Source organism: Oncorhynchus mykiss, chromosome 22 (assembly GCF_057628025.1).
Source record: "Oncorhynchus mykiss isolate SJ-2025 chromosome 22, ASM5762802v1, whole genome shotgun sequence".
Taxonomy (NCBI): Eukaryota; Metazoa; Chordata; class Actinopteri; order Salmoniformes; family Salmonidae; genus Oncorhynchus; species Oncorhynchus mykiss.
In genome coordinates this window covers 24,073,909-24,101,593 of record NC_143043.1, presented here as the reverse complement: position 1 = coordinate 24,101,593, position 27,685 = coordinate 24,073,909, and the positions used below count along the sequence as shown (strand labels likewise).

The 27,685-nt window shown below is 41.4% G+C and overlaps 1 protein-coding gene across 4 annotated transcripts in view; it reads left to right on the top strand.

Annotated features, from left to right (window-relative positions):
- LOC110501594 (nck-associated protein 5) overlaps positions 1-27,685 on the top strand; it is a 135,602-nt gene that overhangs the window by 91,997 nt on the left and 15,920 nt on the right. For 2 of the 4 annotated variants that reach the window (XM_090215739.1, XM_021579268.3), the window contains 5 exons: positions 6,690-6,863; positions 7,023-9,931; positions 16,813-16,930; positions 18,546-18,627; positions 21,793-24,976. In XM_090215739.1, the coding sequence (XP_090071865.1) occupies positions 6,690-6,863; positions 7,023-9,931; positions 16,813-16,930; positions 18,546-18,627; positions 21,793-22,271 (3,762 nt within the window). In that variant the 3' untranslated portion in view covers positions 22,272-24,976. Of the gene's footprint in view, positions 1-6,689; positions 6,864-7,022; positions 9,932-14,556; positions 15,278-16,812; positions 16,931-18,545; positions 18,628-21,792; positions 24,977-27,685 lie in introns of those variants that run through there. The other 2 variants (XM_090215740.1, XM_090215741.1) reach the window with 2 other exon arrangements.

Below are 27,685 nucleotides of genomic sequence, written 5' to 3'. Positions count from 1 at the left end.
ATTACTGTAGGGACTCCACCAGCTGTGCTCAGAGCTGCGGCCTTGGGGCACTGAGAGCGTGCGTGACCAGCTACATGACAAAGAAAGCAGAGGTGATTGGCCCTGCAGTGAAAGTAAGTATCATGTCCGGCATCCCCGCACACGTTACATGGCCCATTAGACTTCACTTTGCTCCTATTCCCTTTTTGGAACTTATGGTCAGACTGTTGTGGCCTCTGCTCCAGCACACGCTCCAGCATGGCAAGGATACGTTCCATCGGCTCATTGGGTACTTCCATGTGGGTTCTCACAGCAGGCATGGTGATCGGCATGACAGCACCAACTTCCTGCTTCATTGTTGCGATGGCTGGGGTCAACTTAGGTAAGTGAGAGTACCTCCGCTCCCTCCTGTACTCATCCAGCCTCTCATGAACATCTGCAGCAGTCCACTGCTGTAATGGCTTGCACTTAAAGATAAGCGACAGTTCAGCATTAGGGCAATGTCTGATAAACATGACTGTGAGCTCACGAGATGGGTCTTCAACACTTTTTCCCTGTCTCTTTAGACAATCTTCAGCAACCTCCATAGCCCTGTTCAGTCTGAGCCAATATTCAAATGGTTGTTCATCAGTCAGAGGTAATGTGGCATAAAAGTCAGCAAGGGGCATGCTTGAAAAAACAGTGTCACTAAAATGTTGTTTCAGTATGTCAAAGATGGGACTCGGGCCTTTAGATAAATCAATGGAGGGATTGCTGCGTATGCCAACTTTAACAACATCGCGGGCCCTTCCCATTAGCCTGCCCATAACCTCAACTGCTTGGTCCATCACAGACACGCCCCTCTTACGCATGTAAACCCTTACCATATCCTCCCACTCATGCACTGTGCACTTTTCAGAGCCATCCCCCCGAAAGTACACCGGTTCCCTGATATCAGACTCCAATACCAGGTTCAGGCCTGACACATCCATACCCCTCGAGCTGCATACACTCCCCATAACATTGTCCCCAACATGCCCAACAATTGCCTTTGACTCCAAACAGGAGGCAATGTTCTCCCCAATGGAATGACCAATCTGCTGTACTATGTCTGCTATCAAATCCATGGAGACCTCCCCACTCCCTGTATTTGGCAAAACTCTTTCATACACATCCTTGGGCGTGTCCATGGGTAACCTATCATCAAAACCCTCCAGTTTGGGCATAGGTGTAGAAGTAATGGGAATTTTGGCTGAACCCCTACCAACAGATGGTGACATATTAAATGACAGGAAACCCCTACCTCTCCCAACACTTTCCATTTTAACAATGGGAAATCAACACCCTAATAAAAATGTAAATAGCAAAACATGTATATATATATATATATTTTAAACCTCACGTCAAAATCTAACCTATATCTAGTACACTGGTAAAACTCACCCTACTTATATCAGATATACATTAGAATTGCAATTAAACAAGTAACACAAAAGTTCATCAATTTCGATAATAAAACGTTCTAGTGGCGCCCTCTTGTGGCGAAATGCGATATCGCCATAAACTGCACCAGCAACGTCTTATCTGATTCTTCAACAGCAACCACGGCGAAGTTCTGAGATGGAAATCCAGCGAAGGATGATCCGATCCAGAAGAACGGTAACGGCACCACTGTAACAGTACTCGTCTTGCGTTGTGTACAATCAGTCATCGACACGGAACTCCAACATGTAGCACCAGTCATGTAGCTTTATTCTGATAAGAACGACACAAAATTGCACGTCATGCAATGCACGTCTCACCATCCAACTCTGCACTCACGCACGCTGGTTTGGTGCTTGTTCACTGGGACAGTTACCAAAATAATACAATTACAATATAATATATTTAACAATGTACCTGATAAGAACGACACAAAATTGCACGTCATGCAATGCACGTCTCACCATCCAACTCTGCACTCACGCACTGTACAAAATATATGAACCCCCCCACCAGACACAGTAAGTTGCTAGCTAATACTGGCGGGAATTCTCTACAACAAAATGCACAACAAATATTCTCCAAAAACCGCTGCATCTTATCGAATAACATTTACAAACAATTTGATATAAATTGTACATTTAAATTATCACTTGAGAGTATAAAAATCACTTTTGATGTACAGTGCTTTGCAACCAACAACTTACCGCTGGTTTGGTGCTTGTTCACTGGGACGATTCTAACTGGAACATCCCCCCTCGTAAGCAAGCTACGCAAACCAGCCAATAAGATGCCATGTTGAGTAGGTGAAGACAAAACAAACTCAAACCTAAAACCCATTGGCTTAACAATAACGTGGCAAGTGGAATCACCAATATAACCCTGTTACATGTGTGTGTGTGTGTGTGTGTGTGTGTGTGTGTGTGTGTGTGTGTGTGCGCGCGCGCGTGCGTGTTTCCGTCCGTGCGTGCGTGCGTGCGTGTTTCCGTGCGTGCGTGTGTGTTTGCGTGTTTCCGTGCGTGCATGCGTGTATGTATGTATGTATGCCCAACTTTGGGATGGGACTAGTTGTGAATGGATAAACAAAGGTTTATCCCTCATACAATTTGATACTTGCTAAATAATAGTGGAAAGACTACTGAAAATAGAGGGCTACATACTTGTTTTGCTACTGATGTAACTTCTCACCCATCAAGTATGGCTGAAAACACTCTCTCTTTGCTCACAGACTATGTGATTGACATTTTGATGAAGAATTTTCCTTTTGGGAAAGAAGATTCCATGGTTCCAGCCAGTGAGGCAGAGGCTAAGAGAGGAGGAATGAAGCTGAGTAATAGATCACTGCGTGATTATTGATCATTGCCCATACTGTATTATGCATTACCTTTTGAGATATGATAGAACTCCAAAACCCAGCTCCAAAACCCAGGGGGCAAGCGCCAGAACCGTCTCCTAAAGTTGATTCAGCTGCGGAATCGGGGCACCACCAGTACAGAGCTTGCTCAGGAATGGCAGCAGGCAGGTGTGAGTTAATCTGCACGCACAATAAGGCAAAGACTTTTGGAGGATGGCCTGGTGTCAAGAAGGGCAGCAAAGAAGCCAGGGACAGGCAATAGACAAGGCAAGGCAGGCAGAGGTCAGTAAACCAGAGGTGGGGCAATGGTACCAGGCGGCAGGCAGGCTCAGGGTAAGGTAGAGGTTGTTAATCCAGAGTGGGGCATAGGTACCGGTCGGCAGGCAGAGTGGTCAGGCAGGCGTGCTCGGGAGTCAGGACAGGCAAGGGACAAAACCAGGAGGGCGAGAAAAGAGAGACTCGAAAAAGCAGGAGCTGAGACACAGGTTGACTGGAACAAACAAGCCGAACTAGCAACAGACAAACAGAGAACACAGGTTTAAATACACAAGGGATAATGGAGAAGATGGGCGACACCTGGAGGGGGTTGGAGACAATCACAAAGATCAGGATGTGACAAAAGAATGCAATCTTTCAGTTAACATGCTAATAGAGGTAAAGTGCCTTGCAAAAGTATTCATCCCCCTCTGCGCTTTTCCTATTTTGTTGCATTACAACCTGTAATTTAAATGGATTTTTGGGGGATTTCATGCAAACATTAAATAGTCCAGATTGGTGTGAAATGAAGAAAATAACAGGTTTAAAAACATGTTAAACTGAAAAGTGTGCATGCATATGTATTCACCCCCTTTGCTATGAAGCCCCTAAATAAGATCTGGTGCAACCGATTACCTTCAGAAGTCACATAATTAGTTAAATAAAGTCCACCTGTGTGCAATCTAAGTGTCACATGATCTCAGTGTATATATACACCTGTTTTGAAAGGCCCAGAGTCTGCAACACCACTAAGCAAGGGGCACCACCAAGCAAGCGGCACCATGAAGATCAAGAAGCTCTCCAAACAGGTCAGGGACAACGTTGTGGAGAAGAACAGATCAGGGTTGGCTTATAAAAAAATATCTGAGACTTTGAACAACCCACAGAGCACCATCAAATCCATTATAAAAAATGGAAATAATATGGCACCACAACACACCTGCCAAGATAGGTCCGCCCACCAAAACATCATGGACCAGGCAAGGAGGGCATTAATCAAAGAGACCAAAGATAACCCTTAAGGCGCTGCAAAGCTCCACAGCGGAGATTGGAATATCTGTCCATAGGACCACTTTAAGCCATACACTCCACAGAGTAGGGCTTTATGTAAAGAGTGGCCAGAAAAAATACATTGCTTAAAGAAAAAAATAAGCAAACACGTGTGGGAGACTCCCCAAACATATGGAAGAAGGAACTCTGGTCAGATAAGACTAAAATTGAGCATTTTGGCCATCAAGGAAAACGCAATGTCTGGCGCAAACCCAACACCTCTCATCACCCCGAGAATATCATCCCCCTCAGTGAAGCGTGGTAGCAGCATCATGCTGTGGGGATGTTTTTCATTGGCAGGGACTGGAAAACTGGCCAGAATTGAAGGAATGATGGATGGAGCTAATTACAGGGAAATTCTTGAGGGAAACCTGTCTTCCAGAGATTTGAGTCTGGGACGGACAATGACCCTAAGCATACTGCTAAAGCAACACTCGAATGGTTTTTGGGGAAACATTTTTAAATGTCTTGGAATGGCCTAGTCAAAGCCCAGACCTCAATCCAATTGAGAATCTGTGGTATGACTTAAAGATTGCTGTACACCAGTGGAACCCATCCAACTTGAAGGAGCGGGAGCAGTTTTGCCTCCCAGTGGCTAAATGTGCCAAACTTATAGAGACACCCCAAGAAACCTGCAGCTGTAATTTCTGCAAAAGTTCGCTCTACAAAGTATTGACTTTGGGGGGGAGTTATGCACGCTCAAGTTTTCTTTTCTTTTTTTGTCTTATCTCTTGTTTGTTTCACCCCCAAAAATATTTTGCATCTTAATTAAACGTGGTAGGCATGTTGTGTGAATCAAATGATACAACCCCCCCAAAAAATACATTTTAATTCCAGGTTGTAAGGCAACAAAGTAGGAAATGGCCAAGGGGGTGAATACTTTCGCAAGCCACTGTATTTTCAGTTGAAGTCGGAAATTTACATGCACCTAAGTCAAATACATTTATATTCAGATTTTCACAATTCCTGACTTTTAATCCAAGTAAAAATGTACTGTCTTGGGTCAGTTAGGATCACCACTTTATTTTAAGAATGTGAAATGTCAGAATAATAGTAGAGAGAATGATTTATTTCAGCTTTCATTTCTTTCATCACATTCCCAGTGGGTCAGAAGTTTACATACACTCATAGTATTTGGTAGCATTGCCTTAAAATTGTTTAACTTGGGTCAAACATTTTGGGTAGCTTTCCACAAGCTTCCTACAATAAATTGGGTGAATTTCGGCCCATTCCTCCTGACAGAGCTGGTGTAACTGAGTCAGGTTTGTAGGCCTCCTTGCCCACAAATGTTCTATAGGATTGAGGTCAGGGCTTTGTGTTGGCCACTCCAATACCTTGACTCTGTTGTCCTTAAGCCATTTTGCCACAACATTGGAGGTATGCTTGGGGTCATTGTCCATTTGGAAGACACATTTGCAACCAAGCTTTAACTTCCTGACTGATGTCTTGAGATGTTGCTTCAATATATTCACATAATTTCTCAACCTCATGATGCCATCTATTTTGTGAAATTCACCAGTCGCTACTGCAGCAAAGCACCTCCAGAACATGATGCTGCCACACCCGTGCTTCACGGTTGGGATGGTGTTCATCGTCTTGCAAGCGGTAGTCATTATGGCCAAACAGTTCTATTTTTCTTTCATCAGACCAGAGGACATTTTTCCAAAAAGTACGATCTTTGTCGCCATGTGCAGTTGCAAACCGTAGTCTGGCTTTTTTTATGGCGGTTTTGGAGCAGTGACTTCTTCCTTGCTGAGCGGCCTTCCAGGTTATGTCGATATAGGACTCGTTTCATTGTTGATATAGATACTTTTGTACCTGTTTCCTCCAGCATCTTCACAAGGTCCTTTGCTGTTGTTGTGGGATTGATTTGCACTTTTTGCACCAAAGTACATTTACCTCTAGGAGACAGAACGCGTCTCCCTCCTGAGCGGTATGATGGCTGAGTGGTCCCATGGTGTTTATACTTGCGTACTATTGTTTGTACAGATGGACGTGGTACCTTCAGGCATTTGGAAATTGCTCCCAATGATGAACCAGACTTGTGGAGGTCTACCATTTTTTTTCTGAGGTCTTGGCTGATTTCTTTTGATTTTGCCATGATGTCAAGCAAAGAGGCACTGAGTTTGAAGGTAGGCCTTGAAATACATCCACAGGTACACCTCCAATTGACTCAAATGATGTCAATTAGCCTATCGGAAGCTTCTAAAGCCTTGACATAATTTTCTGGAATTTTCCAAACTATTTAAAGGCACAGTCAACTTCTGACCCAGTTAAATAATCTGTTTTTAAACAATTGTTGGAAAAATTACTTTTGTCATGCACAAAGTAGATTTCCTAACCGACTTGCCAAAACTATAGTTTGTTAATAATGAGACATTTGTGGAGTGCTTGAAAAATGAGTTTTAATGACTCCAACCTAAGTGTATATAAACTTCCGACTTCAACTGTAGATAGTACTTTGGCCTCTTCTGCTGCACATTAGTTTTTACTTTGTATCGTACTGAGCAGTAGGTGCCTGGATCACTATCTACTCTCCAGAGGCAGTAAAGATTGAATTGAATTTCTGAACACACTCCTTATTTTTCAGGAGGTCCAACGGAATGGGAAGGCCGGTGTTCCTGCAGTGAGGTGGCCCAGCCTGCTGAGTCTGACCTGTCCACACAGTAGCTGCAGTGGCAGTGAGGCCTCCTTATCCAGTGCCTGTAGTGAGTACTCCAGTGGCTCACATACTTGGGCAGAAGGACGCGGCTCCACCAAGCAGGTGAGTCTCCCAGTCTGATCTTAAACAAATTGCTGTTTCATTCAGTGAAGTAAACTTGTAATAAGTTACTATGCAGGAAGGTTCCTCAACATTCATCAATAAATTCCATGTCTTCTTTTTTCTTGTTGATGACTAAATTGTCTCTCTCTTTTGTAACAGTCTGCAATAAATCGAGAGAAGAGGATGAGTGCAACTTATTGCTCTGTCTCAGCAGAGCAGCCGGACCTAAGCTGGAAAGAGGGCCACATTCTGAAGGGCCTAAAGAGGCTCCAAATGCGCAGCCCAGCTCCCCAGGAGCCATCTTCACTTGCCTCCACGTCACATTTCAAGAACTGCATGACCTCCAACGAGGGCATATACTCTCTAGGGGTCAAGTGTCATCCAATAGGGGTACTGCCCGCATTGGCAAAGGGAAAGCCTTTCAAGCCAGGAGCAGGAGTCAGTACCTTAATCTCTGACTCGGACGATGCAGATGATGAATCGCCTCAATCCCCAGTCAGGGAGTCTTGCTGCCCACCCATCAAAGACACTCATCATCTGGAAGGACAGCCTGCGTCTGAATTGGAAATGGCACAAGGGGAAAAGAGCTTTACGGACTACAACTCCCAAGAGGAGCCTGTAAGACTCGTAAGAAGTCCCAGCAACCCCCCCTCACCTATCAAAGACGTCTTCTTGCTCAAGGGTCCTACACTGAAGCCTGGACTTAGCCCAACAGCGACCCCTACCACTGTGAGTGGACTTGAGAATACAAACTGGATAGAAAAAGACAAGCAGTCTGCCTTTACAAACTGGAATGTTATGGACAGTTGCAATTTGAGGCCAGAGAGTGTTAAACAGCCACAAGAAAAAGTTACAGACAAACAACTAGAGACAGGGGCTAGGGAAGTGAGACAACCCATTCATCATTCAGCATCCAGAGCTCTGAGTTGGGTTAGTGAGGTCAGACAGCGCAGTGCTTCCATGGATACGAAGCATTACAGAGAGCCGAACAGCCAGGGTGAAATTGATACCAAGGACTACACCATTTTGGAGTCCCGACAGAGGAAAGCAAAGCCTAAGGCCTGCAACTCAGCAAGGAAGGCCTTTTTCCTCCGAAGCAAGAGTGCGGACGGAGGCCCAGACCAGGCCAAGCTACACCAGCCTCTACATCAGAAGCTGATAAAGGTCAATCAAAGGTCCAAGAACCACATGAACACTCCTGAGTCCAGTGGCCCTGGCACAAAGACTTACCTCAACAAGGCACCAGGTCCAGCAAAGGCATCAGTACAAATGTTTGAGAAAGGTAAGAATGCTACTGGTGCAAGAACTTCAGGGCCACTTGAGAATAGGGTACAGAGGTCCCCTTCTTCTTCACCTCAGAAACTGGTCAAGGTATTTAAGCCCCCTGGGCTGAATGATTACCCCAAGAGACCATCTAAAGTATCCCAACCAGTCTCCAAACTCCCATCAAGTGGAGCAAAAGCCCCCAACTCCAACAATTCAGCTTGCTTTCCACTCAAACAGAGACAGCAAGACCAGCACTCCGATCCACCTCGCAATGATATCACGTCCCTTTCTCCTCCACCCCCACCAGGTCGGACCACCTCCCTACTAATACGACCTGATCATGACTCATTACCTCAGGCGCATAAGCCTGTGGTTCAGCCCCAAACCTCTAGCACTGTGAAGGCAACCACCAATAGCACCAAATCTCAGTCAGGTCATCATTCATCTATTTTACAAAAGCAAGCTCAAGCCCCCATCAAAATGCAAGACACTCATCATATGGATCACAAAATGGGCTCTCAGATGAAAAAGTATCCGAAACTGGTCCCTACCAAAGTTCACCATACCTTACCAACTTCTACCCCTATTCGAGAATCTAAGGAAACAGCCTATTCCCAATCCTCACTGAGCTGGACTGTGGCACAAGCTTCCCATCAGGAAAATAGTGCCCCCTTTGTGGTGCCAAACCAGGGCTGTTTACCTGTGTCCCAGCAAAGCAATGATGAGCTACAAAGTACAGAGCTCTTACCTCAGGCCTCAGCATCTCTTCTCTGCCATGGCATAGTTAGTAACTCTCAACATTCTATGACCAGGGTAGTGAAGTCATCCATTATTTTTGGCTCCAAAACCAATGAGTCAACCTCAAAGCCGGGCAACAACTCTACAGTTAACACTGCTACAAGGGGAGTGCAGACTTTTGAAAACCTTTACCAGGACACCTACACACGTCCAATGATGCACTGTGTCAATGCAGCTGTAGCCAAGGTCAATGCTAGGAGAAATCTCAAGACCCGCTGTAGCTCACTAGAGGAGCCTACACTCCCACCTACAGCAGCAGAGAATGGTGTAACTTTGGACTGGGGATTTGATGAAGAGGGCTGGCTATTCAAGCGCTCAGTCTCAGTCTCTACCCAGCCTCCTATCCACCCAGTTATGGGGATGAACGGAGCAAAGGCTCGCAGTCAAAGCTTCGGAGCACGTTACATGGACAGACCAAACGTCAGCAGATCAGGAAAAGTCCGTTCTCACATCAAAACTAACTCAGGAAGCTCTTTGAACTCTCTTGGTGATGTATTTTGGGGCAGTATGAGTTGCTCCAACAGCTACCATTGTCCCATGAACAGATCCCACGTTAACAATTTCATGATTGAGGAAGGCTTACCACTACCTCCACATCTGGGGGCTTCCAGTGATCGATTTGATCTGAAACACAAGAGGTTAAACTCAACATCACATCTCCAGACTGAGATACAGCTCTCTAGCACCTTCTGTGAACCCATCCATGGGGAACCAGAAAGGCAGTCCATCATCGAGGAGAAGGTCATGATGGGAATCAAGGAGAATTTGCAGAAATCTCAGGAGCAGGAGAAGACAACTGAAACTAAGCAGAAATCCGTCTCATCCCTGGCAAACTGGTTCGGATTCCGTAAGAACAAGCTCCCAGCTCCGAGTGGCAAAAACGTAGATACTCAAAAGGGAAAGGAGGAGAAGAAGGAGCCTAAGCTTGGATCTCTCTTGGGTGGGAAGCAGGCAAAGTCCGACAAAAAGGAGAGGAGGAAAAGTGAAGGTCATCGAATGGACAGGTAAGGCTTTTATATTGTTTAGGTTGGGTAGCTGAGAAGTCATGTTGACTGTTTTACTGCTGGGAAAATAATGTTTTTGAGAGGCATCAAGATAATGTAACATCTCATTAATTACAAAATAATGCTTTGCTTTATTGAAATGCATTTGTCATACTTACCACAAAGGCCGAAATATACTGTACTATATATTCGTAACCAGAGATGCAGTAAAGATTAAAATCAATGAAATCCAACATCAGTATCTCTGCTTAAACCCCCTAGAGTCGACTGACGCACCTGTGCATCAATCTAAGTTGCATTACAAAAAAATCCCCATCAAAATCTGTCAGTTTTATCTGTTTGTTTTGCATTGGATGCGTCTCAATCCATCAAAACCACTAGTGTCGCAATTCCTCATCTGCGGTCTAAGATAGCAGAGCTAGAGCTGTGTTATTCAGACCATGAGACATTCTAAAAATGTGTCTTCTCACGTAAATGTCTGTTGCATCTGAACGGTTTGGCCGACAAACTCAGTTTTACTCCAAGGCCCCCACAAGTGTCAGGAGACTCGTCTGAAGTCGATACGGTCCATGTGCCAATTCTGTTTGGTAGAGTCCGAACCGTTTGAGCTACAAACTAATGGGACTCCACTGTGGAAAGAGGAAATTCTCTCAGTTTTTCTCTACGACCCCCACAAGTGGCTCAGGACTCGTCTGGATGTAACCGGTACCGGTTAAGAAAAACAAATGAAAGAATGAAGGTACAGTAGTCTGTGCTTGACCAAAAAAGAGGTTCAATATGTGTAAAAATATATATATAAACATATATACAGTTGAAGTCGGAAGTTTACATACACCTTAGCCAAAAACTCAGTTTTTCACAATTCCTGATATTGAATCCTAGTAATAAATCCCTGTCTTAGGTCAGTTAGGATCACCACGTTATTTTAAGAATGTGAAATATGTCAGAATAATAGTAGAGAGAATTATTTATTTCCTTTCTTTCATCACATTCCCAGCGGGTCAGAAGTTTACATACACTAAAATATTATTTGGTAGCATTGCCTTAAAATTGTTTAACTTGGGTCAAATGTTTCGGGTAGCCTTCCACAACCTTCCCAGAATAAGTTGGGTTAATTTTGGCCCATTCCTCCTGAGAGACCTGGTATAAATGAGTCAGGTTTGTAGGCCTCCTTGCTCGCACACGCTTTTTCAGTTCTGCCCACAAATTTTCAATAGGATCGAAGTCAGGGCTTTGTGATGGCCACTCCAATACCTTAACTTTGTTGTCCTTAAGCCATTTTGCCACAGCATTGGAGGTATGCTTGGGGTCATTGTCCATTTGGAAGACCCATTTGCAACCAAGCTTTAACTTCCTGACTGATGTCTTGAGATGTTGCTTCAATATATCCACATAATTTCCCACCCTCATGATGCCATCTATTTTGTGAAATGCCCCAGTCCCTCCTGCAGCAAAGCACCCCCAGAACATGATGCTGCCACCCCCGTGCTTCACGGTTGGGATGTTGTTCTTCGGCTTGCAAGCCTCCCCCTTTTTCCTCCAAACATAACGATTGTCATTATGGCCAAACAGTTCTATTTTTGTTTCATCAGACCAAAGAATATTTCTCCAAAAAGTAGGATTTTTTGTCCCCATGTGCAGTTGCAAACCGTAGTGTGGCTTTTTTATGGCGGTTTTGGAGCAGTGGCTTCTTCCTTGCTGAGCGGCCTTTCAGGTTATGTCGATATAGGACTCATTTTACTGTGGAAATAGCTACTTTTTTTTACCTGTTTCCTCCAGCATCTTCACAAGGTCCTTTGCTGTTGTTGTGGGATTGATTTGCACTTTTCGCACCAAAGTACGTTCATCTCAAGGAGACAGAACGCGTCTCCTTCCTGAGCGGTATGACGGCTGCGTGGTCCCATGGTGTTTATACTTGTGTACTATTGTTTGTACAGTTGAAAGTGGCACCTTCAGGTGTTTGGAAATTGCTGCCTAGGATGAACCAGATTGTGGAGGTCTACAATTTTTATTTCTGCAGTCTTGGCTGATTTCTTTAGATTTTCCCATGATGTCAAGCAAAGAGGCACTGAGTTTGAAGGTAGACCTTGAAATACATCCACAGGTGCACCTCCAATCGACTCAAATTATGTCAATTAGCCTAACGGAAGCTTATAAAGCCATGATATCATTTTCTCTAATTTTGCAAATTGTTTAGAAGCACATTCAACTTAGTGTATGTAAACTTTTGACCCACTGAAATTGTGATACAGTGAAATATAAGTGAAATAATCTGTCCGTAAACAATTGATGGAAAAATGGCATGTGTCATGCACAAAACTATAGTTTGTTAAAACCTCTCTGGGATATGTGGGATGCTAGTGTCCTACCTGGCCAAAAGACAGTGAAAATGCAGAGCGCCAAATTCAAATAAATTACTATAAAAATCTAACTTTCATGAAATCACACATGCAAGATATCAAATTAAAGCTACACTTGTGAATTCAGCCAATATGTCAGATTTCAAAAAGGCTTTTCGGCGAAAGCAAACGATGCAATTATCTCTGAGGATAGCACCATAGTAAACAAACACTGACAAGCACATTTCAACCCTCCAGGCACGACACAAAACGCAGAAATAAAGGTATAATTCCTTATATAATTCCTTACCTTTGGCGAGTTTCTTTTTTTGGCACTCCAATATGTTCCATAAGCATCACAAATGGTCCTTTTGTTCGATTAATTCCGTCTATATATATCCAAAATGTCCATTCATTTGGCGTGTTTGATCCAGAAAAACACTGGTTCCAACTTGCTCAATGTGACTACAAAATATGTCAAAATGTACATGTAAACTTTGCCAAAACATTTCAAACTACTTTTGTAATACAACTTTAGGTATTTTTAAATGTAAATAATCGATACAATTGAAGACGGGATGATCTGTGTTCAATACAGGAGGAAAACAAACTGTAGCTAGCTTTCAGGTCACGCGTCTCTAACAAAGAGTCCTCTTCACTCTAGTCTCGTTCTGAACTGTGTAACTTCTTCATTACACAAAATAAAAAACCTCAACCAATTTCAAAAGACTGTTGACATCCAGTGGAAGCGGTAGGAACTGCAAGAAGGTCCCTTAGCAATCTGGATTCCCAATGAAAACCCATTGAAAAGAGTGACCTAAAAAAACAAAAACTGAATGGTTTGTCCTCGGAGGTTCGCCTGCAAAATAAGTTCTGTTATACTCACAGACATGATTCAAACAGTTTTAGAAGCTTCAGAGTGTTTCTATCCAAATCTACTAATAATGTTCATATCTTATCATCTGGGGATGAGTAGCAGGCAGTTGAATTTGGGCATGCTTTTCATCCAAAATTCCGAATGCTGCCCACTATGCACTTTTAAACAAGAAATGTGTGGAGTGGTTGAAAAACGAGTTTTAATGACTCCAACCTAAGAGTATGTAACTGTAAACTGTCGTGGCCAAAAGTTTTGAGAATGACACAATTATTAATTTCCACAAAGTTTTCTGCTTCAGTGTCTTTAGATATTTTTGTCAGATGGTACAATGGAATACTGAAGTGTAATTACAAGCATTTCATAAGTGTCAAAGGCTTTTATTGACAATTACATGAAGTTGATGCAAAGAGTCAATATTTGCAGTGTTGACTCTTTTTTTTCAAGACCTCTGCAATCTGCCCTGGCATGCTGTCAATTAACTTCTGGGCCACATCCTGACTGATGGCAGCCCTTTCTTGCATAATCAATGCTTGGAACTTGTCAGAATTTGTGGGTTTTTGTTTGTCCACCCTTCTCTTGAGGATTGACCACAAGTTCTCAATGGGATTAAGGTCTGGGGAGTTTCCTGGCCCTGGACCCAAAATGTCAATGTTTTGTTCTCCGAGCAACTTTGACTTATGGCAAGGTGCTCCATCATGCTGGAAAAGGCATTGTTGGCCACCAAACAGTTCCTGGATGGTTGGGAGAAGTTGCTTTCCGAGGATGTGTTGGTACCATTCTTTATTCATGGCTGTGTTCTTAGGCAAAATTGTGAGTGAGCCCACTCCCTTGGCTGATACGCAACCCCACACATGAATGGTCTCAAGATGCTTTACTGTTGGCATGACACAGGACTGATGGTAGCGCTCACCTTGTCTTCTCTGGACAAGCTTTTTTTCTGAATGCCCCAAACAATCGGGAAAGGGGATTCATCAGAGAAAATGACTTTACCCCAGTCCTGAGCAGTCCAATCCCTGTACCTTTTGCAGAATATCTGTCTGTCACTGATGTTTTTCTTGGAGAGAAGTGGCTTCTTTGCTGCCCTTCTTGACACCAGGCCATCCTCCAAAAGTATTTGCCTCACTGTGCGTGCAGATGCACTCACACCAGCCTGCTGCCATTCCTGAGCAAGCTCTGTACTGGTGGTGCCCCAATCCTGCAGCTGAATCAACTTTAGGAGACGGTCCTGGCGCTTGCTGGACTTTCTTGGGCGCCCTGAAGCTTTCTTCACAACAATTGAACCGCTCTCCTTGAAGTTCTTGATGATCCGATAAATGGTTGATTTAGGTGCAATCTTACTGGCAGCAATATCCTTGCCTGTGAAGCCCTTTTTGTGCAAAGCAATGATGATGGCACATGTTTCCTTGCAGGTAACCATGGTTGACAGAGGAAGAACAATGATTCCAAGAACCATCCTCCTTTTGAAGCTTCCAGTCTGTTATTCGAACTCAATCAGCATGACAGAGTGATCTCCAGCCTTGTCCTCGTCAACACTCACACCTGTGTTAACTAGAGAATCACTGACATGATTTCAGCTGGTCCTTTTGTGGCAGGGCTGAAATGCAGTGGAAATGTTTTGGGGGATTCAGTTCATTTGCATGGCAAAGAGGGACTTTGCAATTCATTGCAATTCATCTGATCACTCTTCATAACATTCTGGAGTATATGCAAATTGCCATCATACAAACTGAGGCAGCAGAATTTGTGAAAATTAATATTTGTGTCATTCTCAAAACTTTTGGCCACGACTGTACACTACCGGTCAAAAAGTTTTAGAACACCTACTCATTCAAGGATTTTTTTAAATTATTTTTACATTTTCTACATTGTAGAATAATAGTGAAGACATCAACACTTTTAAATACACGTATGGAATCATATAGTAGCCAAAAAGGTTTAAACAAATCAAAATATATTTGATATTTGATATTCACCAAATAGTCAGTTTTTGCCTTGACAGTTTTGCACACTCTTGGCATTCTCTCAACCAGCTTTACCTTGAATGCTTTTCCAACAGCCTTGACAAATTTGTCACATATGCTGAGCACTTAGTGGCTGCTTTTCCTTCACTCTGCAGCCTACTCATCCCAATCCATCTCAATATGTTCAAGGTTGGGGGATTGTTGAGGCCAGGTCATCTGATGCATCACTCCATCCCTCTCCTTCTTGATAAAATAGCCCTTACACAGCCCGGAGGTGTGTTGGGTCATTGTCCTGTTGAAAAATAAATTATAGTCCCACTAAAACCAAACCTGATGGGATGGCGCAACACTGCAGAATTCTGGGGTAGCCATGCTGGTTAAGTGTGTCTGTGATTTATTTAGAATTCAAGGCAGTGTCACCAGCAAAGCACCCCCACACCATAACACCTCCTCATCCATGCTTTACGTTGGGAAATACACATGCGGAAATCATCCGGTCACCCACACCGCGTCTCACAAAGACACGAAGGTTGGAACCAAAAATCTCCAATTTGGACACCAGACCAAAATACACAATTCCACTGGTCTAATGTCCATTTTCTTGGCCCAAGCAAGTCTCTTCTTCTTATTGGTGTCCTTTAGTAGTGGGTTCTTTGCAGCAATTCGACCATGAAGGCCTGATGTGTCTGTTACTTGAACTCGGTGAAGCATTTATTTGGGCTTCAATTTCTTAGGCTGGTAAATCTAATGAACGTATCCTCTGTAGCAGGGGTAACTCTGGGTTTTCAATTCCTGTGGCTGTCCTCAGGAGGGCCAGTTTCATCATAGCGCTTGATGGTTTTTGCGACTGCACTTGAAGAAACTTTCAAAGTTCTTGAAATGTCCTGTGCTGACTGACCTTCATGTCTTAAAGTAATGATGGACTATCGTTTCTCTTTGCTTATTTGAGGTGTTCTTGCCATAATATGAACTTGGTCTTTTGCCAAATAGGGCTATCTTCTGTATACCACCCCTACCTTGTCACAACACAACTGATTGGCTGAAACACATTAAGAAGGAAAGAAATTCCACAAATTAACTTTTAAGAAGGCATACCTGTTAATTGAAATGCCTTCCAGGTGACCACTTCATGAAGCTGGTTGACAGAATGCCAAGAGTGTGCAAAGCTGTCTAGGCAAATGGTGTCTGTTTGAAGAATTTCAAATATATTTTGATTTGTTTTACACTTTTTTGATTACTACATGATTCCATATGTGTTATTTCATAGTTTTGATGTCTTCACTATTATTCTAGAATGTATAAAATGGTAAAAATAAAGCAAAACCCTTGAATGAGTAGGTGTTCTAAAACTTTTGGACCATCCCAACATCTTAGTCTGAAGAATTAAAGATACTGAGTTCTCCATTTTAAGTCATTCATCATGTGCACTTAACCATCACCACTTGACTGAACTATCAAACAGATCTCTTCATATCTTTCCTTGATATCTTAAGCTATTTTTTATTAAGCGCTGTTAGAAACATTTATAATACTTCTAAGTCCTGAGACCAGTTCTGACACATTTCAGACACTTAGCACAGTGAGAATTCAAGAGGTAGGCAGCGGCTGCACATTATACTTTATTATCTGGAACACCCTGGGCATGTTGCGTAAATATGAAAGATACGTAGATTATAGTGGTCGAGTGAACCTGTTTTCTTTCAGCTCGGTGGGGAAAAGAGACTCCCAAGATGCATTTCTCCTCTGCCTCTCGATGGCCTCCCAGGGAGCCTCAGTTAACAGCAACATGCAAGGACAAACTGGCATCTGTGGGGACACAAAGGTACATTCCATTTGACCCAGAATGCAGAGAAGGACTGTGTTGTCGGTTAGGGCCAATTTCATGTAGATTTGATTCAGTGCAGGGATTAAATTGTAACTGGAACTACAATTGAGAACTGCTCAATTCATGTTATGGGCATTTTCCCATACACATTCTATGTCCAATCACTTTCCTGAATTGACTGGAAAATTAAATGACCATAACTCTACGACGTGTCAATTAAATGTCTAAGGATTTTTATTGAATATACATGTCTGCATGGCCAGTGAGAGAACTGTATTTCTGTGTATGACAATTTGTGCCAACACCACTTTGCATGGACCATAAGTAAGATAAGGAAATTATATTAACATTTAACTGTGCTAGTTCATTTCAACCTGTCAGTAGCCTAGATCCTCTGAAAGACTTGCAATCTCTTCCCTAACACTAGAAAACACAATTTCTGAATGGTAGTATTTCTGTATAATACCACAATCTATACAGAAAGGAAGTGAAGCGAAATAAATACTGTATTATCAAAACTGACCTCGCAAGGTCCCATCTAATTCAAAAGTAGAAATGTGAGATTAATTCAAGAAAAAAGGGATGGGTGACCGAAAGAAAGGAAAATATGAGAAGAATATAAAGGACCCAGGAAGATATGTGGCAGATCAGATGGATATGGAATTAGGGTGAGAGATTAAAAAACTATAAACTACTAGACACCAATGAAACAGATAACCAGAACAAAACTTTGTGTTTCACAGATTGTGTGAATCACTCCAACACACGTTCACGCATGTCACATGCTTTCACACATACATGCACACAAACATGCAGGGAATACTGGAGATACTTCATGTAGATACTGAGGGAAATCTATGGACTATTTAGATACAGTATCTACAAACATTCACAGGCAGTCTTGATAATGGAGTGATCATTAGAATGAACACTGCTTAAAAGCATTTTCAATGACAGTCCATCATTGTCCTGATGTGATTCAGATAAATATTGTTAGCCTGTTGCACAAATAGATAATCTAGACAACTAAAATGGCAATTTAATTAGTTTATAGAATTAGTTTTTCCCACCAAACTTAACAAAAAGTCTGACCGCCGCTGTTCAATTAGATTACCAAGGGGTAAAAATAAGTCAACAATGCCAATTTCTGTGAGATTGTGCTTTACAAAGAACTCAAAACATGTCTTAACATAGAGGATTGCATGAAAGACGAAATTTGAGTCAGCCAATCAGTCTGCGTTTGTAAGGAATACAGTCATACCACTTTATAATCATAGATTCATGCAAACCACAAATTAAATATAAAAGATGTAATCACAAGTATAGAGAACTCATTTTATTGATTTATTTAACTAGGCAAGCCAGATAAGAACAAATTCTTATTTACAATGACGGCCTAGGAACAGTGGGTTAATTGCCTTGTTCAGGGGCAGAATTACTTTTTACCTTGTCAGCTCAGGGATTTGAAATAGCAACCTTTCGGTTATTGGCCCAACGCTCTAACCAGTAGGCTACCTGCCGCCTCATCTACTTCTTTACAATTCACAGAGCCAAATTTAGTCCTCTGTTCCATACAGGTATAATTATTCTCTCTTCTTGCTCCCACAAACAGACAAAAACACAGAGGATGAACCTCAGGACTGATAACGACAATGGAGCTGCATTAAAGAGCCCCGGTCAAGATCACGTGACCGGTAAGGGATTTAAGAAAACAATTTGTATTGAACTTGGTAGATTGGACCTGTCGAGAAGCAACCTTTTGCTCCTGCCCATGGGAACTTCATGTAGATTTAAGAATTAGATAGGTGTTTCATGGTCATAAGCCCAACTTGCACCTATCCAATCCTATTAGATCTACACAAGTGTACTCTTTCCATTAGTCAAGGCCAATTTTACCCTCTGTTTAAACCCCAATATAGTATTTTTCAAACTTGGTTCCGAAAACCTTTTACATTTTTCAGCCATCAAATTACTGAGGCATTGCTAATACTGGCAGATTTACTTCCTAGCTCTCTGACCTCTTTTCTGACATGTCAGTTTAACCTGTGAACCAGAGTGAAAGAGATGGAACCACAGTTGAAAGAGCAAGGTTGTGGGCATACACTGTGTTTTGACTGTACGTGACACCCCCTCACTCAGATTTATTGATTTCCTTCTGTGCATTTAACTTCACAGAGAAATACTGAAGTACAGTGCTCTTTCGCTCTGTCTCTATAATTAAGGACGATTTAGATAGTATCAAAGCCCCTGCCAAGCATGCTAAAATGAAATGTTTCAACTCTGCATGAGTCTAAGAAGTAATATAAGTATCCAATTTAAAGGCAACTAGAATCAACTTCCAAGTGAGTGGAGGTCTAAATGTCACTCAGTATATTTGAGCAATTTTCTTTGTGCCATTTGAGGAGAATATGCTGATGTGTTTTTAAATATTTGGCTTTTTGAATTAATTTACTTGTAAAATCGGTCTGCCAAGACATCTGTAAAGTGTGCATGTAACAAATGCATTTACGTCTCCTCGGAATTAATTCATAGACTCATAAAGATCTTTGGTCTGTACTGAAGTGATTTTCTAACTTTTTAGGCTAAGAACCCCTACCCCTATCAACCCATACCAAACCCATGACAGTCATTTTTTTTAATCAACATTACGTCATTTCTGGGTAACAAACCTAACTGTAATGGCTTTCCATTAAAATGGTCAGAAATAGATTTTTAGCAAAAAAACTATTTCTCAAGCAAGAATGTTGTTAGGACTGTCTGGGAGTGGTCTAAGTGAGGAAGCAAAAACTGTTATTGGCAGAGAGGTTTGGAACTCTGTCTTATTGGTCAATTAACCAATTTACCGCATGGTGATGTCACCTTGGAAAGCCGAAACTCCCACCCATGCAAACCTGCTGGTCCTGTGTAGATTGTATTTTCAACCAGAAACTATCAGGAAATAACACAGATCACATTTTTTTCACACTTTTAAAGAGTTTCATTAGCTGAATGTGACAAAGACTGTATTGACTAGGTTGACTTTTTGCAAATTCAACCACCTAGCCACATTGACGCAAAGTTGATAAGTCAGTTGAAATAATGAAGAAACTATGTTGATTCATCCATTTTGGCTTATTGGGGTATAGTTGACTGAAATGACATGTCAGGCTTTAGTATGAACATGTGACTATGTTAGACTAGTACTTTGAACTATGCTGCTATGCATTGAACTTCAAACATTATCTTGAACGCTTGAATATGGATGAACTGTAAACATCATGCCATGTATAATACTACGCTCCTTCTCATGAATATTAACAACAGTTGGGGACTATAGTCATCCTTTTATGAATTTCAATTTTCATACTGTTCCATTTGTGCATCTTCGGCTGTTTGTAGCCCCTGAACTTTTTAGGTGTTAGCTTGTTAGTCATCATTCAGTCTTTTCATTCCTTCAGGCCAATTGAAAGGAGATCAGACAAGGACATGATCCTTAGCTAGTGTGTAGTGTAGAGCTACTTTCATCGTTATTTATTTCTAGAGCTGTTTATCACAATTTGAAACTGACCACCTGAATCATTTAAGTTTAATCATCTTGATTCATGAATAAAATGCATACTAAATGAAGACACCCAATTATCAAAGAAGTTGTCAAGCTTTCCTCTGGATCACTGGAGAGGAGACAATATTTTCCGTTGATAAAGAAATCTACTGGATATTATGTCAAAAATCATGTTAGCATGACAAAGACTTTGATGTTTGAATTCAGGATATCTTGTTCTGAGCTGTGTTTGTCTGTGCCAGTTCATTGGAGGGATAGTTGAAACATTTCAGAATAAAGCATCAGCGGCTTGGTCAGGTTTTCGATTTCATGACAGCAGGAATAAAACCTTCTTTTTTTTTCAATTCTTTCAAAAAGTTCACATAAGATCTGAAACTGCTGTTTTTTTCATTGTATCAAAGCGAGAAGTATGAGAATGAAAAATAAGTAATTACTGTACTTGAACTATTATGTAGGCCAGAATACTATATGATGTGCACAGTTAATTGTATTACATTTTAAATGTATACGTTACAGCTTGAACAGTAATTCATTAGCAATAGGTTTGCCACCAACAAGTACAATATCAAATCAAATGTATTTATATAGCCCTTCGAACATCAGCTGATATCTCAAAGTGCTGTACAATAGCATATATTCACCTCATTTGACACTGACACCAAATCAATGGTTAATGTGCCTGATTTTCTCTGGTGGAAACAATAGCGAGGAATCATAAGCCAGCGTCACAGTTACATGTAATTGTACTGAACTGCCATCCATTTGGTTCTTAGAGGACATTTGTCGAGTGTGGTAGAATGAAATAACCAGACCATCTGTTGCATTTATGCACTGAAATTCTACAAGGCTGCCTGGGTGTCAGGAGCCAGTCACAACTGGTTAAGACGCACTCATGCACAACATAATGTAGGTGAGGTAGGACAGGGGCAAGGAGGAAACATACAATCAAATCAGGTTGGAGAGAAAAAAATGCATGAAATTTAATGGATAATGTTGTGGATAGTGTTGCACTTTGAGATTGCAGTTCATGTTGTTGAGACATATTCCCAATGTTATTAGAAACACATTCATTCCTAGATTATTAAACTGGTCATGAGGAAGTTTATATTATTCTTAGGGTATAAATAATTGTTGCAGTATTATTGTATCTCATTTTTATTTGATGCACTACAATAGGCATGTGCTTGTCTTTTGTTGATTCCTCTTCAACCAATTATTTAAAAATGTGTCATTCCGTTATCTCTTTCCTTTTGTTGTGTGTAACTCTTGTCATTGCCTGCATCCCCAAGCCCCATCATGTGTTCTCCTTGTGTCTCAGGCTCTGGCTGCAAGATGCGAACATTGGACAGCGGCATTGGAACGTTCACCCTCCTTGATTCCTCCTCCTTCCTCCACTTCCTTCCCAAGTCCCCATCGGCCCGGGGTCACTCCCTCAGCCCACCCACTGTGCCCAGTTCCTCTAGTGCAGAGGTGTCGCTCTCCCCATTACCCAGGTGGAGAGTGCCTGCCGGCTCAAAGGACCATCCCTGCAGCCAACCAGAGCTTGTCAACTCCTCGTTATCCGACACCACTGTGACCCGTGTTCAATCAGTGCCTTATCCCACTGTGGCCTTCCTTCAGCCCATCCAATCCCTGTCTGAGCCCCTTGTGACCTGTGCCAGTGTATGTGATACTCAGAGCAGGCTGCCCAGACTAGTCTCAGGTAAAGCCCAGAGATATCTTGTTCAGAGATACAGTGCCTTCAGAAAGTATTCGTACACCTTGATTTATTCCACATTTTGTAGTGTTACAGCCTGAATTCAAAATTGATTAAACATATTTTCTCTCACCCATCTACACACATTACCCCATAATGACAAAGTATAACGTGTTTTTAGAAATTGTAGCAAGTTTATTGAAAATGAAATGCAGAAATATCTCATTTACATAAGTATTCACACCCCTGAGTCAACTTTGCAGAAGAACCTTTGGCAGCGATTCCAGCTGTGAGTCTTTCTGGGTAAGTCTAAGAGCTTTCCACACCTGGATTGTGCAACATTTGCCCATTATTATTTTCAAAATTATTCAAGCTCTGTCAAATTGGTTGTTGATCATTACTAGACAACCATTTTCAGAACTTGCCATAGATTTTCAAGCAGATTTAAGGCAAAACTGTAACTCAGGAACATTCACTTTCTTCAGGTAAGCAACTCCAGTGTAGATTTGGCCATGTGTTTTAAGTTATTGTCCTGTTGCAAGGTGAATTAATCTCCCAGTGTCTGGTGGAAAGCAGACTGAACCAGGTTTTCATCTAGGATTTTGCCTGTACTTAGCGCCATTTTTTAATCCTGAAAAACTCCCCAGTCCTTAACGATTATAAGCATACCCGTAACGTGATGCAGCCACCACTATGTTTGAACATTTGTTTATTTATTTTTACCCGGCAAGTCAGTTAAGAACTAATTATTATTTACAATGACGGCCTAGACAGAACACTTTGTATTCAGGACAAAAGTTAATTGCTTTGCCACATTGTTTGCAGTATTACTTTAATGTCTTGTTGCAAACAGGATGCATGTTTTAGAAGATTTTTATTCTGTGCAAGCTTCCTTTTCACTCTGTCAATGAGTTTAGTACTATGGAGTAACTATAATGTTATCCTATCACAGACTGTTTGAAAGTTACCATTGGCCTCATGGTGAAATCTCTGACCAGTTTCCCTCCTCGCCGGCAACTGAGTTAGGATGGACGCCTGCATATTTGTAGTGACTGGGTGTATTAATACACCATCCAAAGTGTAATTAATAACATAACCATGTACAAAGGGATATTCAATGTGTTTTGTTTAGTATCTTTCCCTCCCGTCCACTAAAAGTGCCCTTCTTTGCGAGGAATTGGAAAACATCCCTGGTCTTTGTGTTTGAAATTCAGCGCTTGACTGAGGGATCTTAAAAGATAATTGTATGCGTGGGGTACAGAGATGAGGTAGTCATTCAAAAATCATGTTAAACACTTCTTGTACACAGAGTCCAGTCCATGCAATTGAGCACATTTTTACTTCTGAACTTATTTAGGCTTGCCCCAACAAAGGGTTTGAATACTTACTCAGCTTTTAATTTGTAAAATTTTAGAAAAGCATAATTCCACTTTGACATTATGGGTATTGTGTGTACGGCAGTGACAAATTACAAATTGAAACTTTTAATTATGTCAGTCACATAAAATGTGGGAAAAAAATCAAGGGGTGTGAATTCTTTCTGTCTGGTCATGAGCATTAACAGAGGATTCGATTTGGGGCTAATCAAATCTCAGGGCTAATCAAATCTCACTTAGGGGACTCAAAATGCTAGTTTCAATGGAAGGCAGTATCAAGGGATAATATCATGCCACATACAATCACAATAGGTTAATCATTATCTCAATATTGACTGAAGTATTATTGAAGTGTGGCTGGGAACTTCAATGTCCCATCATGCCCGTATTATGACTGTTATGGCACTAGGGTGCCAGTAAAATAGAAATAGGGTCCTATAAATGCAATAACTCGATGTAAATATAGTCCTGGAGGCGACAGGGATCAGGCCCTGTTATTACTACAACTAAAGCCAGCATCAAGGCAGACGATCACCTTTTCAATGAGCAGAGGAGAGGCTTGCCCAGATTAGTATGCAAATGATAGCCCCAGTTTAGACTCTGCCAAATAGACACAAAATGATCCTGTCATGAGGGGAGATGTATTTCACAGAAATAAATTATATCGGTGGTAATTTAAATTCATACCTCATTGCAGAGAGGGTGATCAGGTGGCCCAGACTGCTGTATTTTTTGGTTGGCACAATTTCTGAGGTGGGGTGTACTGTCAACTGGAAAAACAAAACAAAATCACCAATGTTAAGTGATGACCATGCCTTAAGACGGGACACTAGCAAACCTTTTTGATTACCGAACACCAGATTCAGTGAAAGAGGCTCTAGATGTTTTATTCTACAACTGTCTTGCTCTCCTGTTACTGTGTGCAATTCAACAGGACATATTCCTTCAACTTATTTTCTGTATGAGGTTCATTTTGTGTGTAATGACACTCGACAGTGCCATGGCAATAATAATTTTTCGCAACAGCAAGGATTGTTTGTCATATTTAGTTTGAAACAAAAAGGTTTGTGCTCAAACAAATAGAGGTGCTGCAGAAAAATGTCTAACTACTGGGAATGGATGTAAGGAAGGCACAACACTCTTCATATATCAAGTGATTTAATTTAACGTAATAAACTAACTTAATGTAAAAAAAAATACTTTTTATACATGGAGTGTCACAATTTACCAAATTCGTATGCACTGCAGATACTGTAAACCTGAGGTTGTAAGAGCAAGGTAACTTGACACTGCTGTTATAATGCGGTCTTAGAATTTCTTAGAACTTAAAACAGTGCTCTCAGCTACTGCTCTTTTTCCCCTTTTCTCGGCAGTTAGAATAACATGATCGTGAAAGAATGACCAGGACGACTGCTAAGAAGCCATCAGCAGTGAGTTTTTTTTAAAATGATTGTTGCTTTTATTGGTAGGTGGAATGTAACCAACAAGATTTAACCATTTCAAATCAAAGACCACCCCTGCTATGAGCCAACAGAGAGAGCAGTCGATACTCCAGTTTAAGCACTGTTAGAACCGGTTTTATATCCAATTAATTGATTATAGCAATCAAGTAATGCAAAGGAGTTTTCTGAATGAAATAAAAGTCTCTTAAATCCGCTGTAGTTGAGCAACCATAGGCATGCACTTACAGGAGTGGATATGTAAAAGGTTGGGTTCTGTGGAGCCAGTTTAAATACAAAATTACACACAACAAATCAAATGTGGGATAATGAGCTCCGAATCCTTTGGCAAACCATGCATAAGGCCTGATGAAGTGCGTGAGTCATGGTTGATAAAGTGTCTGCCTATTGCAAACATCACATTTGTTAATGAAAGCAGATGTTAAGTTCCAATGAATAAGCACTATGCTCAAGAGGCCTCATTCGGTATTTTATTAGGAACCTGAAATCTCTCTTCACGTACATTTGTAATATTTTTTAAATTGCTTAATGCTTAAAATGATTACTATTTCTTTTCATGGTTTCCACAAATGGCCCATCCTGTCATGTTCTATAATGAATCAAGGATTTCCGATGTGATGGTCACTACAAGTTTTTTCGTAATCTAGAGATTAATAAGAATTGTCTTGTGAAAAGGATTCACAATGGTTGACATGTCAATCAATCATACAATGTATGTTAATTGTATAAAATGCCCCAGGCATATTTTGTAATCCTTCACAGCATAAGAGAATATCTTGTATATCCTTTTTTGTTTTGGTGGATATCAAATACAGATGGAATTGATTATTTTTTTTCAAGAAAGTTCAAGGAGTCTTATCTATTTTGAAATAGGTGGTGTTGTTAGGTTTGAGAACGCAATCTCTTTAACAAACAAGTGGGTCAATTAATATCAATTAATTTAGTCTGAAAAGTATTATATTGTTTCCTGGTTGCATTCGACCACCACCATAAATGCTCTCTTGGTTATTTCTCTTCAAATCCCTTGCCAAATTGGAGCATGGTGAGTCATTTAACAATGTCCTGTGCACTTATAGACTGGGGCCAGCCTGATGTCTCTGTCAGGATTGAGAATATTGACCATCACAATACAACCCCACAGGTCTAAGCTATTTGTCAAGCCTCTAACTATCCTATTTCACTGAATGTCTCCTGGAAGATTGATAACAGACAGCAGGAAAGAATGACCATAAATCTACTCTGTGTATTCCAGTGGGTCACTTTAAGTCACATGTATTGATTGGAATATCAGCAACAATTAGTATTTTGTTTCATTTTTATTTTACTTTTATTTATTTAGGAGAACCCATTGAGACCAGAGACAACACATAATGGCGCTGGAGGGGAGGGCTGCCGTTTTACGGGCTCCTAACCAAATGTGTTATTTAGTTTTTTTTCTAAATTGTTTAACTCATTTTGTACATAATGTTGCTGCTACCGTCTCTTATGACTGAAAATAGTTTCTGGACATCAGAACAGCGATTACTCACCTCAAACTGGACAAAGATGTTTTATTTAAATAGTCCGACGCAAAGGATATACTGCTTTGTCGAGACAAGGCCCAAATCCCAGTCATCAGCGTAAAGAAAAGACAGAAAAAGGGGGAGGAGGGCGGGGTGCCTTTAAGAATTTGCAGACGAGTAGGTAAACCACCACTAACCTCTGTATTATTGGCCAACATGCAATCATTGGAAAACTACCTGGATGATCTACAATTAAGACTATCCTAACAACGGGACATTAAAAACTGTTGTTTCACCGAGACTTGGCTGAACGATGACACAGATAATATAGAGTTGGCTGGCTTTCTGTGTTTCAGCAGGACAGAGCAGTTACTTATGTTAAGACGAAGGGTGGAGGTGTGTATTTGTCAATAACTGCTGGTGTGCAATATCTAATATTAAAGAAGTCTCGAGGTATTGCTCACCTGAGGTAGAATACCTCATGATAAGCTGTAGACCACACTATCTACCAAGAGAGTTTTCATCTATATTACTCGTAACAGTCTATTTACCACCACAAACCGATGCTGGCAATAAGACTGCACTCAACGAGCTGTATAAAGCCATACGCAAACAAAAAATGCTCATCCAGAAGCGGCACTCCTAGTGACCGGGAACTTTAATGCAGGCAAACTTAAATCCGTTTTACCTCATTTCTACCAGCATGTCATATGTGTAACCAGAGGAGAAAAAAAACCTCCTAGACCACCTTTACTCCACACACACAGACGCATACAATGCGCTCCCTCGCCCTCCATTTGGCAAATCTGACAATAACTCTATCCTCCTGATTCCTGCCTACAAGCAAAAACTAAAGCAGGAAGTACCAGTGACTAGGTCAATAGGGAATATGATGAGGATTCTATGCTACAGGACTTTTGCTAGCAGACTGGAATATGTTCTGGGATTCATCCAATGGCATTGAGGAGTATACCACCTCAGTCACTGGCTTCATCAATAAGAGCATTGACGACGTCGTCCCTACAGTGGCCGTACGTATATATCCCAACCAGAAGCCATGGATTACAGGAAATATCCGAGCTAAAGGGTAATCCGGACACTTATAAGAAATCCCACTATGCCCTCAGACGAACCATCAAAAAGGCAAAGGGTCGATACAGGTCTAAGATTGAATCCT